Raw genomic sequence first — 14,995 nt, 5'->3', positions numbered from 1 at the left:
ACACCGGCGCAGGTAGAATTTAGTAGCGACAGACAATCCAAACACTCCATCTTTGTCTGATAAAGTCAGCGTCCTCCATCTTTTTCATCCACCCTCATCACACCTCACCTCTTCACTTCCTTCTTTATTGGCCTTCTGCACCTTGCCCCCCCCCCCCTCCCAAATAATAAAAAAAAAAGATTAATCGATGACTACACTGTCGTTCATGTGTCGGTCATTTCTTCCTGATCAGTTGAGACGCTCGCCCACGTTTAACCATCAAAAAATGTGGTCACATCGGGACTTTTTATTTTGGCGACCAGTGGACGTGTGCGGACAGGCTGGAAATGAAACATTTTTATAACCGAGTAGAACTAACTTCTCCACAAGTCTCTGCAGCGTTTGCACCGAACTCAAGTCAACACATGAATATTTGTGGAATGACGAGCAAACCTGTGCAACACTTGATGCTCTGATGGGAGATAAAAAGGTCCAGGATCCTTTTTTTTTTTCAGCTACTAGGTCAAGCTGCTGGCCTCGTCTCAATATGTCCAATAACGTTAACTATAACTTGTCAATTTATCCGGTCATGTATACAAGCTATGGCGACTTGAGATAACTTTTTATCATCTCTAAATTGCCGATTTAATAAAATAAAATAAAGGAACAGGCCACGATACAATGCATTACAATACTGTAGGATAGATTGATAGATAGATGAACGAGTGTATATTCATAGTCTTGTAACTCGTAACTGCTTTCATTTGTTTTGAAACCAAAATAGATCAAAACATCATCCTTTGAAGCGTCTGAGTCGACTGTATCCTCTCGTCCTCAGTCCTCGCGGGATTTTATTGTTCCTTTATCAGCGGAGGACGTGATGACTTGCTGCCATCTTTGCGACACAAAAGGAACAAACATTATGATTTCTGTTCATTGTAAATATGTGTTTATACACACTTTATTGGAATATAAACCACAAAAGAACAACATGATTTGTTAGCAGGATTTAGAAAATGAATCAATACAGTGCTGTTGTATAGACACACACGTTATTACTGCAATATTTAATCGATATTTCCTAATACCTTTTGAGGATCAACACACCTTTCTTGGATGCACTCTGTGTTCCTTCCCCTTCCCGTCGATACTATTAGTTCACTACTTGGCTCGACCCGCCTTTCATTTCACCATCTTGACAGGAAGCCAACATCAGATCAACATTATTAGGTTCTCTGAGTGGTCGGAGTGATTGACGGCTTGAAGGTCACACGCGGAAGGAAGCTCACAATGATGGTGGACCTCGGTTGACGATATTTGTTCAGGCTTTTCCTTGATTTTCTGGAACTCCTGTTGTGTTATCAGTTTTATCTTGATCTTTAAAGTATATACTTTATAAAATATTGTTTTGATTGTTTAAGCGCTTTGTGACCCTGGTCTGGAAAAGCGCTGTACAAATAAAAATGACTTACTTACTTACAATTGGTAGTTTAAGAAGAGTTGGTCAAAGGAGTTGAACTCCCAGGTCACCGTGTCTTGAGCTGCTTCAGTCAGTGATATGGTGAAAGTAAACTTTGAACTCTTAATGAGTGTCTGCAGGCGAGTTATGAGGTGATCGACCATCCGTAGGCGAGGAGCCGGTTGCTAGTCACGCTTCCGTATACAAAGGATTACGTAAGGAGTCTGCTTGTGCAAATGAAATGTAAATCTATTTGCAGGTTGAAATGAAGGACCAGCTGACTCAGCAAACTTTGGCTATTTTAAGGCGAGCACTCGGCCCACTTTTCCCACTTTGATGTCTCAGACAACGATTCCTCCGGAGGTAGCAGAGAAGAAAAATGCAAACTAATGAGTCAGTAGGAGTGAAGTTGAACCTGAGATGTAACACAATAAAATGTTATTAGAGACCTAGTCACCTTATCTTAAGACGTTTTTATTTGTTCAGGATTTTCCTTGATTTTCTGGAACTCCTGTTGTGTTATCAGTTTTATCTTGCCCTTTAAAGTATATACTTTATTGAATATTGTTTTGATTGTTTAAGCGCTTTGTGACCCTGGTCTGGAAAAGCGCTATACAAATAAAAATTACTTACTTACTTACTTAACGGGTTAATAAGTTTGTCTTCTTGGTTGAAGACAACTGAGCTCCAGTCTCTACATTAAAATGAACAAACATTTTTGTCTATAACTCTAAAAAAGGAACAGATTACTCTGAAAATAATCCCAATCCTTGGTCGACATGAGAGTGAGTAGAAAATGAGTAAAGTTAGAATTGTGGGTGAACTATCATTTTAACTTCAAAGTTATTTGAGGTAAATGAGTTTTCCACATATTCATCACAAGCTGATACTGCCGCCATTGGACCGTTCGTTGTAGCGTCTGTAGTGCTGTCTCAAGTAAATCAAGTTTATTCTAGGATTTATTCTTTACTTCTCAGCAGAAGTGAAGTTGCTTCATAATGGAAGGTACTTTTTAATTTGGTACTACCACTAGTTTAGAACCACTGCTTTAAACCATTAATAATCCAGAATTGGTTTCAGAAAATGACCAGTTTCAAGTCTCATCTTAAACAAATGTGTAGATTTAAGTGTCTCTTAAATAAATCTTGGACTCTATTGTACTCATCAGTATGTTTTATGTTTGTACAAAACTCATTCATTCAAATATTTACATTCGAAAATGATCGCCAGCCCCGTCCACTGAAAACACAATGTTTTTCTGAAGATTAAATCTTGTTTATCAAAACCACGCCCACTCTGCTGTGATTGGTCAAACATCACGGAAGTCTCAACCTCCAAGGGACTCGTTGTATAAACAAAGCGGGGCGTGTTTACAGCTGGCTGGAGGAGGAGTGAAGCCATAATTACATCATAATGGACTCTGCATTCAAAACCTTTTGTTCGCCCAGATTTCAGACGGGGGAGAACTTTATAAAGTAATAAGTTCAAAACATGGTCATGATGAGAGACTTACTGCATCTTGAAGAAGAAGACTTCAACATTTGAAACATGCGAGTCAGGAGGCCATTGGGTTTTTACAGTAGTTGACGTTTAACAATTTTACATTTAACTTACTTAAGGCCTGGAAAGTAACGTTCCAAGTGAGCCACTGTTTCTCTGGATATGATCTTTGAGCCCTGAAGCTTCTCTCTGGTCTCGTAAGCCTCTTCTGAGACGTTGAGGCTGATTAGATCAAGTTCAGATATGATCCAGCGAGAGAAGCTTAAAGAATCCACGGACACTAAAGTCCGTGCCCAGGATGATGCAAGAAGAAAAGTGGGGCAAATCTGTAAAGACCAAAATGTAAGCGTTAATGGCAAGTGGACCAGATGTTCATTCTTACGGAGCCTGAGACCATGTATGTACGAGTATTCATCTTTATAGTTTCACTATTCTCGTGCTGCTCAGTACAACACAGTACAAATGTTGGGTTTGACTTGTTGACAAATCGCACTTTTTAAATAGGTGGAGCGAAAAAAGCAGACGATCTGACTAACCAAACTAGACTTCAGGCCCAGGAGGCTGATTGTAAAACTTGTCCTTATTGTTGTGAGGAGGAAGTAGTTCTAAGGCTGCTGGCCTAGTGAGGACACAATGAGAAAAATGTAAAGTGTAATAACAAAATTGTAAATACATCATTTTAACTATAACCTTGACTTTTAATTAAGTATGTGGGTACATTTATTATTTATTATTCTATTTAAAAAAAAGTTTTGAATCAAAAAAGGTTGGTTCTTTCAACAAATACTTTCAACTACAATAGAAAGTTTATTTAAAAACAAACAACTAAACCCTTGTTTTATCTCTGGGTCAGAGTGACTCAGTGGCCCAAAAATAAATGTGTTTAATTCACTTTTGTGTGTGTATATATATATATATGTATATGTGTGTGTATATATATATGTAATATTTATGTTTTCGAGGACCGACCTTCAACTAGTACCACTGGTGAAAAAACTAACCTTAAGTCTTTAAAAAAAAACATCTAAAAAAAATGCTGAATCATTGTTTTACTTTTTATTATTTCATTTTTTATTTCATTTTTTTATTAGTTTACAGAAATTATTCTCTGAGTAAACTTGACTGAAACGACCATTTTGACATGTAAAGATTCACAGGTTAATATGAAATTATAACAATAATAATTATATCAATCGTAGCAAAGAATTGTGTTTATATCTAATGTTACTTTGCGTCTCTTTGTGCCTTTTTTTCAACGTTCATTCACAAGATGGAGAAGTTACTCAGACAAGAACATTGTTGTTTTTCCGTTGCTGCTAATAATCTACCGCCATCATTCTTAACTTCAAGTGTCTTGCAGTCGTCCCTCTCCTCCTCCTTCCTCTCCTCCTCTTTCCTCTCCTCCTCTCCTCCTCCCTAATTCATAAGTAATGATGATGCAGCAGGCGTTCGGTGAGAGCAGACAAGCTGGCTGGCGTGTTCTCGTCCCGGAGGAATTGACCATTTTAGCTTTTAAAATAATGACATATGCATCGATTACAGCTTCCGCCATGTTCCCCGTCAACAAACGCTTGTTTACAAATGCAGCGACTTAACTTTTTTTTCAGTGGCGCCTTGAGCTGGAAGGAAAAACACAACATGAATCTGATCATAAATGATCATTTTATTAGATTTTACAACATAGGAATTAATATTTAAATACATTTTATTCAAAAAAAGAATGTGCATCAGCTTGTAAACACTGATCCACATAAGTATACATGTTTTTGTTTTCTTTTTTTGTTTTATTTGTCGATATGTTTTGTCTTGTGAAACCACTTCCAAAACCAGAGCAGTTGAGAGTCGCTGCTTTAAATGAACTCATCAATTCATTTAAATCCTGCATCTGGCAAAGAAAAAGCGCCGCCTCAATAATCATAAAAACGTCTCCGTCTCTTCCACTGACCACTGCGCCCTCCGCTGTCCTTCTCAGATGACATGGCGTCCTCAGTACCGCAGCTCCAAGTTCCGACACGTGTTCGGAAAGGCCGCCACCAAGGAGAGCTGCTACGACGGCGTGCAGATCACGCGCAGCGTCCAGGACAACAACTTCTGCACCGTCAACCCACGTTTCCTGGCGGTCATCACGGAGTGTGCGGGCGGGGGGGCTTTCCTGGTGCTGTCCATCCATCACGTGAGTCTTTAACACGGATCTGAAGACTCTTGAGTCCATGGTTGTCTATGCTGACGCCCCGATTGACGAGGTTTTGTAAGCACAAGCAAAAACAAACTGTACTTGGGATACTGGATATATTGTTATACTGTAGTAACAAGGATATATTTGTAGTATTGTCGAGTACTTGACTCTGGTTGCAGAATTTACAGACCACATGACTCTTGACGAAGTCATAATGGTTTTTTATTTGTTTTGTGAAACAAAAATATGTCCAAACATCAGCTTTAAAAGCTGCCGGAGTCGCTGTATCCTCTCATCCTCAGTCATCAGGAGGATCTTGCAGGATTTAATTCGAGACTGCTGCCATCTAGCGGCCAGAAGATTAATTGCAACACATAACGAACAAACTCCATGAATATTTGCATTGTAAAGGTCAATTAAAAAAAAAAAATCTACATGTTTTACTTTATACACACTTCATTGAAACACAAACCATGAACATCAATATAGCGTTGTAAATAAACACCTCATTATTTGTGTGTGTGTGTGTGTGTGTGTGTGTGTGTGTGTGTGTGTGTGTGTGTGTGTGTGTGTGTGTGTGTGTGTGTGTGTGTGTGTGTGTGTGTGTGTGTGTGTGTGTGTGTGTGTGTGTGTGTGTGTGTGTGTGTGTGTGTGTGTGTGTGTGTGTGTGTGTGTGTGTGTGTGTGTGTGTGTGTGTGTGTGTGTGTGTGTGTGTGTGAGTCAGATGTTCTTCCTATGAAGATAGTTATCTGTAATGTCCAAAAAAACAACCCAGATCAGGAGGAAGGAATTTTGTCATAAGTTAACCGACGTTAACTTACCGTTTTTATAATGTTTCCTTTTGTGTTGTCATGGCAACGATGCCTCTTTCCTTACAGAAGGGTAGAGTTGATCCTCTCCATCCCCGGGTCTCCGGCCACAAGGGCAACGTTCTGGACATCAAGTGGAATCCCTTCAACGACTTCTGCATCGCCTCCTGCTCCGAGGACGCCACGGTCCGTCCACAGTAGTGACTCCGTATATATTCTTTAATCATCTATTCAATATTTTAATACTTCAACTTGTATATATTGGGTTTTTTTTTTATAATTGTCTAAAATATTTGATTATTTATACTCTTATGGCACTATTATACCAAGATTTTTATATTTAATTTAAAAGGCTACACATTTTAAAGTGTTGAATTTAGAAAATGTATTTTTGAATTATTAAAATATATGGAGAAAAAAAAAAGAAATTTATCCAATTATTAAAAAGAAAACTATTCAACCTTAAATAAAAAAGTTCAACCTACAAATATATAAATTGTAAATTGTTTTATCAGACTATCGATGCTTGGAACAACCCAAACATTTGAATAAACAAGATGCATTTCAAAAACATGTAAAATGTTGAATTAATGAATTAGATTTTCTATATATTTCTATACATTCCTGCAGGTGAAAAACAAACGTGTGTCCAGCAGTGAAATATGTCTGTTTCTCCGGCGCAGTCGGACGTTTGTGTTGAATGTGGTTTGCGTGTGTTCTCAGGTGAAAGTGTGGGAAATCCCGCCTCATGGTGTGTTCAAGAACATTACGGTGGCGTGGAAGGAGCTGCAGGGTCACAGCCGGCGGGTGGGCCTCATCGAGTGGCACCCCACCGCTAACAACATCCTCTTCAGCACCGCCTACGACTACAAGGTGACTGGACTAACAAGGGGTTTTAGACCTTTTTTTTTTAATGGTTTGTTTTTATTTCTCCTCTTGTTTCTTCCACCTCCAGGTCATGATCTGGAACCTGGACTGTCCCGAGCAGGTGATCAAGAACCCGGTCCGGACCATCAGCCACCACACGGACGTGGTCCTCTCCATGTCCTTCAACACGGACGGCAGCCAGTTCGCCACCACCTGTAAGGACCGGAAGGTCCGACTCATGGAGACACGATCAGGGACTCTACTGCAGGTCAGTGTCTGTACTGCAGGTCAGTGTCTCTACTGCAGGTCAGTGTCTGTACTGCAGGTCAGTGTCTGTACTGCAGGTCAGTGTCTCTACTGCAGGTCAGTGTCTGTACTGCAGGTCAGTGTCTCTACTGCAGGTCAGTGTCTACTGTAGGTCAGTGTCTGTACTGCAGGTCAGTGTCTCTACTGCAGGTCAGTGTCTGTACTGCAGGTCAGTGTCTCTACTGCAGGTCAGTGTCTGTACTGCAGGTCAGTGTCTCTACTGCAGGTCAGTGTCTGTACTGCAGGTCAGTGTCTCTACTGCAGGTCAGTGTCTACTGTAGGTCAGTGTCTCTACTGCAGGTCAGTGTCTGTACTGAAGGACAGTGTCTCTACTGTAGGTCAGTGTCTCTACTGCAGGTCAGTGTCTGTACTGCAGGTCAGTGTCTCTACTGCAGGTCAGTGTCTGTACTGCAAGTCAGTGTCTCTACTGCAGGTCAGTGTCTCTACTGCAGATCAGTGTCTGTACTGTAGGTCAGTGTCTCTACTGCAGGTCAGTGTCTGTACTGCAGGTCAGTGTCTCTACTGCAGGTTAGTGTCTCTACTGCAGGTCAGTGTCTCTACTGCAGGTCAGTGCCTCTACTGCAGATCAGTGTCTGTACTGCAGATCAGTGTCTGTACTGTAGGTCAGTGTCTCTACTGCAGGTCAGTGTCTCTACTGTAGGTCAGTGTCTGTACTGCAGGTCAGTGCCCCTACTGCAGATCAGTGTCTGTACTGTAGGTCAGTGTCTGTACTGCAGGTCAGTGTCTATACTGTAGGTCAGTGTCTGCACTGCAGGTCAGTGTCTGTACTGCAGGTCAGTGTCTGTACTGCAGGTCAGTGCCCCTACTGCAGATCAGTGTCTGTACTGTAGGTCAGTGTCTCTACTGCAGGTCAGTGTCTGTACTGCAGGTCAGTGTCTGTACTGCAGGTCAGTGTCTGTACTGCAGGTCAGTGTCTGTACTGTAGGTCAGTGTCTCTACTGCAGGTCAGTGTCTCTACTGTAGGTCAGTGTCTGTACTGCAGGTCAGTGTCTCTACTGCAGATCAGTGTCTGTACTGTAGGTCAGTGTCTCTACTGCAGGTCAGTGTCTCTACTGCAGGTCAGTGTCTCTACTGCAGGTCAGTGTCTCTACTGTAGGTCAGTGTCTGTACTGCAGGTCAGTGTCTGTACTGCAGGTCAGTGTCTCTACTGCAGGTCAGTGTCTCTGACTTATTGCTGCCTCTGCCAAAACAGTGCAGCTCAGAAAAGTCTTCAATTTATTTTCACAATTGGACTTTGTTTGGTGGATCTGGATCGTCTTCTGGACACGTTAAGGTTTTTACACCACAGAGCTGATTACAGGAGTGGCATGAGTTCGAATCCCAGTCAGGATTTTAGTTTTTCTGAGCCAACATGGTTCTCAAATATTTTTTTATTTTACGATACGATATATAGTGATACTGTAGTAACAAGGATATATTTGTAGTATTGTCGAGTACTTGACTCTGGTGTTGCAGTATTTACAGACCACATGACTCTTGATGAAGTGGTAACTCCTTTTATTTGTTTTGAAACCAAAATATGTCCAAACATCAGCTTTAAAAGTCGGCTGGAGTCAAATGTATCCTCTCGTCCTCAGTCATCACCCGGATCTCGCAAGATTTCAATGTAACAGGACGTAATTACTGCCGCGCTCTAGCAACCGGAAGTTTAATTGTAACTCAAAAATGGACAAACACTGTGAATGTTTTAATGTTTAAAAAAAAAATCAAGTATATTATACACAATTTATTAAAATATAAACCATAACTACTATAATATTAAATAAAGTGCTGGTGGATATCGGTACAGTATTGTGAAATAATTATATTGATAATTCCTTACACCCTTACTTTTCAATGCTTCTGATTTTAACACTTGGATCAGGATTTTAAATGAACTTTAGAGGAAAACTTCCAAGAAACTTCCTTCAGCTTCAAAGCAACAACCTGGTTCACGAGTCGACGCCCCCGAGGTGACGACAAATACTGCATACATGGCATTTTTCACTCGCACAGCGAGTACCCTCGGCACCCTCCAGCCAAAAGTGACACCTCTGGCTCCGACCCTCACCTCCACATAGTTGCTCAGACCTCCGGGTCAGACTGGCCTCACTGACGTCTGTGTCGGGTCTGTGCAGGAGGCCAACTGCAAGAACCACAGAGCCAGCAAAGTGCTGATCCTGGGGAACCAGAAGATGATGCTCACCTCAGGGACGTCTCGCTGGAACGACCGGCAGATCGCGCTCTGGGATATGGTGAGAAGGAGCGACGTGTTTGGGTCGCGTGACTGCATGCTGGGTAAAATGTGGGTTCTGGTTTCCATCAGTGATGGTCTGATGAAGCTTCATGAAGCGGTGTCATTGTGTTCAGAGTCCACTAGATGGCGGTCTCTGCACTATTTCCCTTTGTTTTGAACAACTTTTCTAATTAAAAACATCATTTTTAAAGTGATGGCGCCACCTACTGACCTCTAAACAACATGGCACTGCTTCATGAAGCTTCATCAGACCATCACTAGTATCCATGAGCATCGTCCTCTTTCTGTAGAGTTTTTATTTGATATTTTAATGACATTAAATAAATCAAAACACAAACTGGTTCCTCACGTCTGTGTACCTTTCGTTTTTTGAAGCTTTTTGCAAGTTAAAAAAATTGACATTTAATTACTGACGAAAAGTGACATTAAATGATTTCAATCTTTATTTTTTATTTTATTTCGAATAAAAATGAAAATGTTTTCTCACCAGTGGTCCACACAACCTCTGGTCCGGAGACCGGTACAGGTCCTCGAGGCATTTTCTACCGGGCCGCCCAGAAGTTCTGTTGATGATAACTGTCTGAAAGGTGTTTTATTTTGAAAATAAAATATTTTATTTCATGGTTAAAAACAAAAGCATTTGTGATGGAAAAGGTATAATAATATTTAAATTATTTAAAAAAAAAATCTAAATTCTGGACTAAAATATTTAAATTAATTGTGTTCTTTTAAAATATATATATATATATATATATATTTATATATATATGTGTATAATTGTATTATATAAATGAGAAATCAAATGATAAAATGTTACATCATTTATCTTCCTAAAATCATCAATTCATATTTTATGAAATATATATTCTTTATAATAGTTAGTATTGTTGTTATAGTTATAATTCTGTATATTCTCAAAAGAAGACTGTGATTTACCAAAGAAAATAAACCTGTAAACTGGTGAGAACGAGTAAAACTGTCTCTATATGATGAATTATCTGAAGGTCTGTCAATAAAACGCTGACATTAAAAAGGTTTGTTACAACAATAAGGATCTAGAAATGTACGACAACTTTCCTCTGATGTGTACAGTGAGGCCTGGATTAGGGCTAAACCCCAGATTAGGGATTTTTTTTTATATTTGTATGCGGTGCATGTGATTTAATCTGAAACTGAAGTTCATCTGGTTCATGTGGTTGCAGGACGACCTGTCTGTGCCTTTGATAGAAGACAATCTGGACGGATCCTCGGGCGTCCTGTTCCCCTTCTACGACCCCGACACCCACATGCTGTATCTCGTCGGGAAGGTCGGTCTCTCGAGGTCAAACCAAAAAAAAAACAAAACAAAGAAATTAATTAAACAAATTCCTGTCCCCGCGTGATGTCAGGGCGACGGCAACATCAGGTACTACGAGATCAGCTCGGAGAAACCCTTCATCCACTACCTGACGGAGTATCGATCGCTCTCACCGCAGAAAGGAATGGGTGAGAGTCGCAAATACAACATTTGAACACACTTACTAGTCTCATGTTGACGCTTTTGGCCTGACGTTTTTGGGGTCGCTTTAAGATTGAAACGATGGTTTCTGGCTCCCTCTTGTGTCAGGACAGTGGAACTGCTACGTCATGAAACATCCATATAAACAACAGAAACATTTTTCTCGTTTTCTCTTCCTGGATATTTCAAATAACTTCTCAGTACTTAATATAAAAATAGTCACTGACCCACTACTACATTCTGTTAAAATAAATGATGTAAATAAAAATTACATATACAGTACGTATGGAAAATGTATATTTACTATTGACCACGGAAAATTCACTGCAGTGTAAAATAGTGCGTAAAAATTAGTATTGTAAGTGAATTTAAGATTATCTTATATTTACAACGCACAGTCGGACTAGTCACTGCGTTGCAATGCATGCTGGGACTCAGCAGTCGTTTATCCCAATGTAAGTAAGTAAGTAATTTTTATTTGTATAGCGCTTTTCCAGACCAGGGTCACAAAGCGCTTAAACAATCAAAACAATATTCAATAAAGTATATACTTTAAAGGTCAAGATAAAACTGATAACACAACAGGAGTTCCAGAAAATCAAGGAAAAGCCTGAACAAATAAAAACGTCTCAAGATGTTTCTTATCATTTGCCAAGGCACCTCCATTGCTAGAACCTCCACCAGTTTCTCCCACAATCCTTTGCGCCGACTATGATCCATTTAAAGGCGTTCTCTGAATGTCAACCTCTCGTCCTCTCGCCCCCCGCAGGCGTGATGCCGAAGAGAGGTCTGGACGTGGGCTCCTGCGAGGTCTTCAGGTTCTACAAGCTGGTGACGAGCAAGAGCCTCATCGAGCCGCTGTCCATGATCGTGCCCCGCAGGGTGAGACGTCGCTCCGGGCGTGTCACGTGACCCAAACCCAAGACGTGATTTATGTCTCCCGACAGTCGGAGTCGTACCAGGAGGACATTTATCCCATGACGGCCGGCAACAGAGCGGCGCTGACGGCTGAGGAGTGGCTCGGCGGCGTCGACAAAGGTCAGTCAGGGGTCGCGACAAGGGGCGGAGCAAGATGTTAGAAAAGTGAATGAAAAACAAGGAGAGAAGATGATGATGATGATGATGCAACGTGACAGCAGGTGTCATCAGCTCGCACTGTAATGTGTCATGAAATAAGCTCCTTGGCAGAGGTAATTACATGTTGACGACATCGACACGTGTAAAAATTGCTGTTGTTGCGATAACACCCATATTCAACAGCATTGGGATATATATTTTTATTACCAAGTGGGTATTTTTCTCTTTTTCATTTTTATTATTTTTTTATTTTATGAGTTGTATATCAATGTGTAAAGTGTGTATAAAATAAAATGGTTCAATTTTTTTTTTTTTTACCATTTTATCATGCAAATATTCACCGTGTATATTAATATAAATTACATATTAAAACAGACAAATATCATAGAATCTCCTTGGCAGATGTAATAACATCATCCTGTTGACAAAACAATCGATACACTTACGATACTGTATTCATACTCGGCAGCACTGTATCATTGTATGTTTTTTTGGGGGGGAATAATATACGATTTTTTTAATTGGCTTTAAAAATCCTATTTAATTGTTGTCATAGTTTCAATTAAGTGTGTATAATTTTTAGTTTTTTTGTCATGCAATTAAACCTCCAGCCACTAGATGGCAGCAGTCATTTCGTGCTCCGTAGCTAAAGGAACAATGAAATAATAATAATAATATATCTATTTATATAGCGCCTTTCTAGACCAGGGTCACAAAGCGCTTTGACAGCCATTCACACATACTGATGGGAGTAAATCCCACGAGATCCCAGTTATGACTGAGAACAAGAGGATACAGCAGTTTTTAAAGCTGATGTTTGGACATATTTTGGTTTCAAAAACAAATGAAAGCAGTCACAACTTCATCAAGAGTCATGTGGTCTGTAAATTCTGCAACACCAGAGTCAAGTACTCGACAATACTACACATATATACTTGTTACTACAGTATAACGATATCTCTTGTATCGTGCTCGGTGACATCATAAAGCCCAAATGACGAGTGTGTCCAATGGTTCCAGGTCCGACGCTGATGTCGCTGAAGCCTGGGAGTCAGGAGCCGGAGTCGTACCCCGAGCTCAGCAAAGGCAACGGGCACTCGCTGGACAGCCGGTCTCAGGGTCGCCCCGGGTCCCTGCAGCAGGCCTACATGCAGGGCCAGCTCGCGGCCAAGGAAGGCGACAACGGCACGACCTTGGTCACCAACGGAGACGACCTGGACCTGTGTTCGCCGCCGAAGACGGAGAGCGAGGTGAGTGGCGGCGCAGGTCGTGACGCGAGACTCGACCTCTGACCCTTCTCCTCTCTCCAGCTCCGGCTGAGGTTCCACAGGCAGCAGGAGGAGATCCGGCGGCTGCGAGAGCTTCTCAACCAGCGCGACGTCCGCATCAAGCAGCTGGAGCTGGAGATGAAGAACGTCAGGAACTCTCAGACTTGACCCTCAGGACCTCGTTTCACTGACTCACCTTCACACGCAGCACCTGGAACACCAAAGCGTTTACTCCCCCCTCACCGTGACACCCGCACCCCCCTCCCGTCCTCGTTACACTCGCGCCCCCAAATATTCCCCCCCGCACTCTTCGTTCGTACAAACACTTCTTCTTCTTCTTCTTCTACGCTGTCGGAGCTATGCAACCTGATGGACCTGCTGCAGAGACTTCACTTTTCACTTCTGGAAACACATCTTTGAGACGCTCGGACGACTTTTTGATCTTCTTTTTTTAAACTTTTACAATCGTGATGTTTCATTTTTAATTAAAACATTTTTTTTTATTCTTATCAACGACTTCAAAATTTGACAAAAACGTTTTTTTAAGACTTTTTCACAAACTGAGGATAAAACCATTAATGGATCATTTGCATTTTGTTGTTTTTAAAAAAGAAAAATGTAAAGAACTTTGCTTTATATTTTAGTATCAAAAACTCTTTACAGTTACCAAAATGAAACTCGAGGTAAATACTGTACATTTAGATAAAACACGCCGATTATTGATATAATAAATATTATTTAAGGTACTTTCTATATCCAAGTAATTAATTTATGGCAAATGATTCTGACACAAGGTTGTATTTCTTCTTTACTTTTGGACAAATGTAGTAAAATCTGATAAAAAGTTGAGAAGAAAAGTTTCATTACGAACATATGATCCGGAAGTTAAATAAAAAGTTAATCAGAAGAGGTTGGTTTTTAAATAAAGACAGAAAGTTGTGATTTAATTTATTTTAAGTTTGAATTGACGTCGTAAAACTCTTGAATCAGAAACTGACGAAAAATATTAAAACTTCAAGACAGATGTAAAAATTGACTTAAACAAGATGTTTAGCTCGATAAATTGTAGCTAAATTTTTTTTTTTTTCAATGCCAAAAATGTTTTATCTATTTTTTTTAATGATTTTAAAAAACTGGTTTTGTACCTCAGATATTTGAGTCTCTCTGTCATTTGTTTTTTTGGTCTGCAATGGATCTTTGATATGTTGAACTGCTTTATCTCGTTTTCTAATTTATTCCAACTGCGTTTCTTGTTGATTTTAAACACAGTCTTTCCTGATGTTGAATGTGAAGAAACTGTCACGTTTATTTCCAGCGTCTCTACAAGGTCTAAAAGGGAACAAATCTACTACTGAACTGGACAGAAGCTGTCGGACCAGAACAAACTTAACTGCCACATCTCGGGTCGGGTCTTGGCAGGTTCTGTCCCGCCCTGACGGGCCGCTGTGGACGAAGATGCTTAATAAAAAAAATAGTGAATGTTTTTGAGGCAATACAATTGTAAAAGTGAATGACAATTTCTGTGTGTTTGAAATATACTTTTAAAAAAAACAACATCGATCTGTCTTCTGGCTGAGGTCGGGTCGTGGGGGCAGCAGGCGGAGTAAAGAGGGCCACACTTTCCTCTCCCTCAGAAACCTCATCGAAAAACCTGAGGTCTCCCCAGGTTCAAGTTAAAGTCTCTCCAATGTGTCCTGGGTCTGCCAAACCGTAAACAAATGAACTTTCTCATTCACGGGTGAGTTTTGACACTGATGCTTTTTTTGGTTCCAATATGTTGACATCTTGAGTTTTTGATT

The 14,995-nt window shown here is 40.4% G+C and overlaps 1 protein-coding gene across 1 annotated transcript in view; it reads left to right on the top strand.

Annotated features, from left to right (window-relative positions):
- The window catches only part of coro2aa (coronin 2Aa), a 29,820-nt gene extending 15,085 nt beyond the window's left edge, over positions 1–14,735 (top strand). Inside the window, exons 2-12 of the mRNA XM_087807395.1 lie at positions 4,911–5,111; positions 5,993–6,109; positions 6,647–6,796; positions 6,879–7,058; positions 9,235–9,351; positions 10,556–10,660; positions 10,742–10,838; positions 11,621–11,733; positions 11,799–11,889; positions 12,949–13,178; positions 13,239–14,735. Coding sequence (XP_087663521.1) covers positions 4,911–5,111; positions 5,993–6,109; positions 6,647–6,796; positions 6,879–7,058; positions 9,235–9,351; positions 10,556–10,660; positions 10,742–10,838; positions 11,621–11,733; positions 11,799–11,889; positions 12,949–13,178; positions 13,239–13,364 — 1,527 coding nt within the window. The 3' untranslated portion in view covers positions 13,365–14,735. The remainder of the gene's footprint in view (positions 1–4,910; positions 5,112–5,992; positions 6,110–6,646; positions 6,797–6,878; positions 7,059–9,234; positions 9,352–10,555; positions 10,661–10,741; positions 10,839–11,620; positions 11,734–11,798; positions 11,890–12,948; positions 13,179–13,238) is intronic.
- The last annotated feature ends 260 nt before the right edge of the window (positions 14,736–14,995 follow it).

This window comes from Callionymus lyra, chromosome 1 (genome assembly GCF_982586985.1).
Source record: "Callionymus lyra chromosome 1, fCalLyr1.hap1.1, whole genome shotgun sequence".
Classification (NCBI taxonomy): Eukaryota; Metazoa; Chordata; class Actinopteri; order Syngnathiformes; family Callionymidae; genus Callionymus; species Callionymus lyra.
The sequence above is the reverse complement of the archived record's forward strand: the minus strand, read 5'-3'. Positions and strand labels throughout refer to the sequence as shown.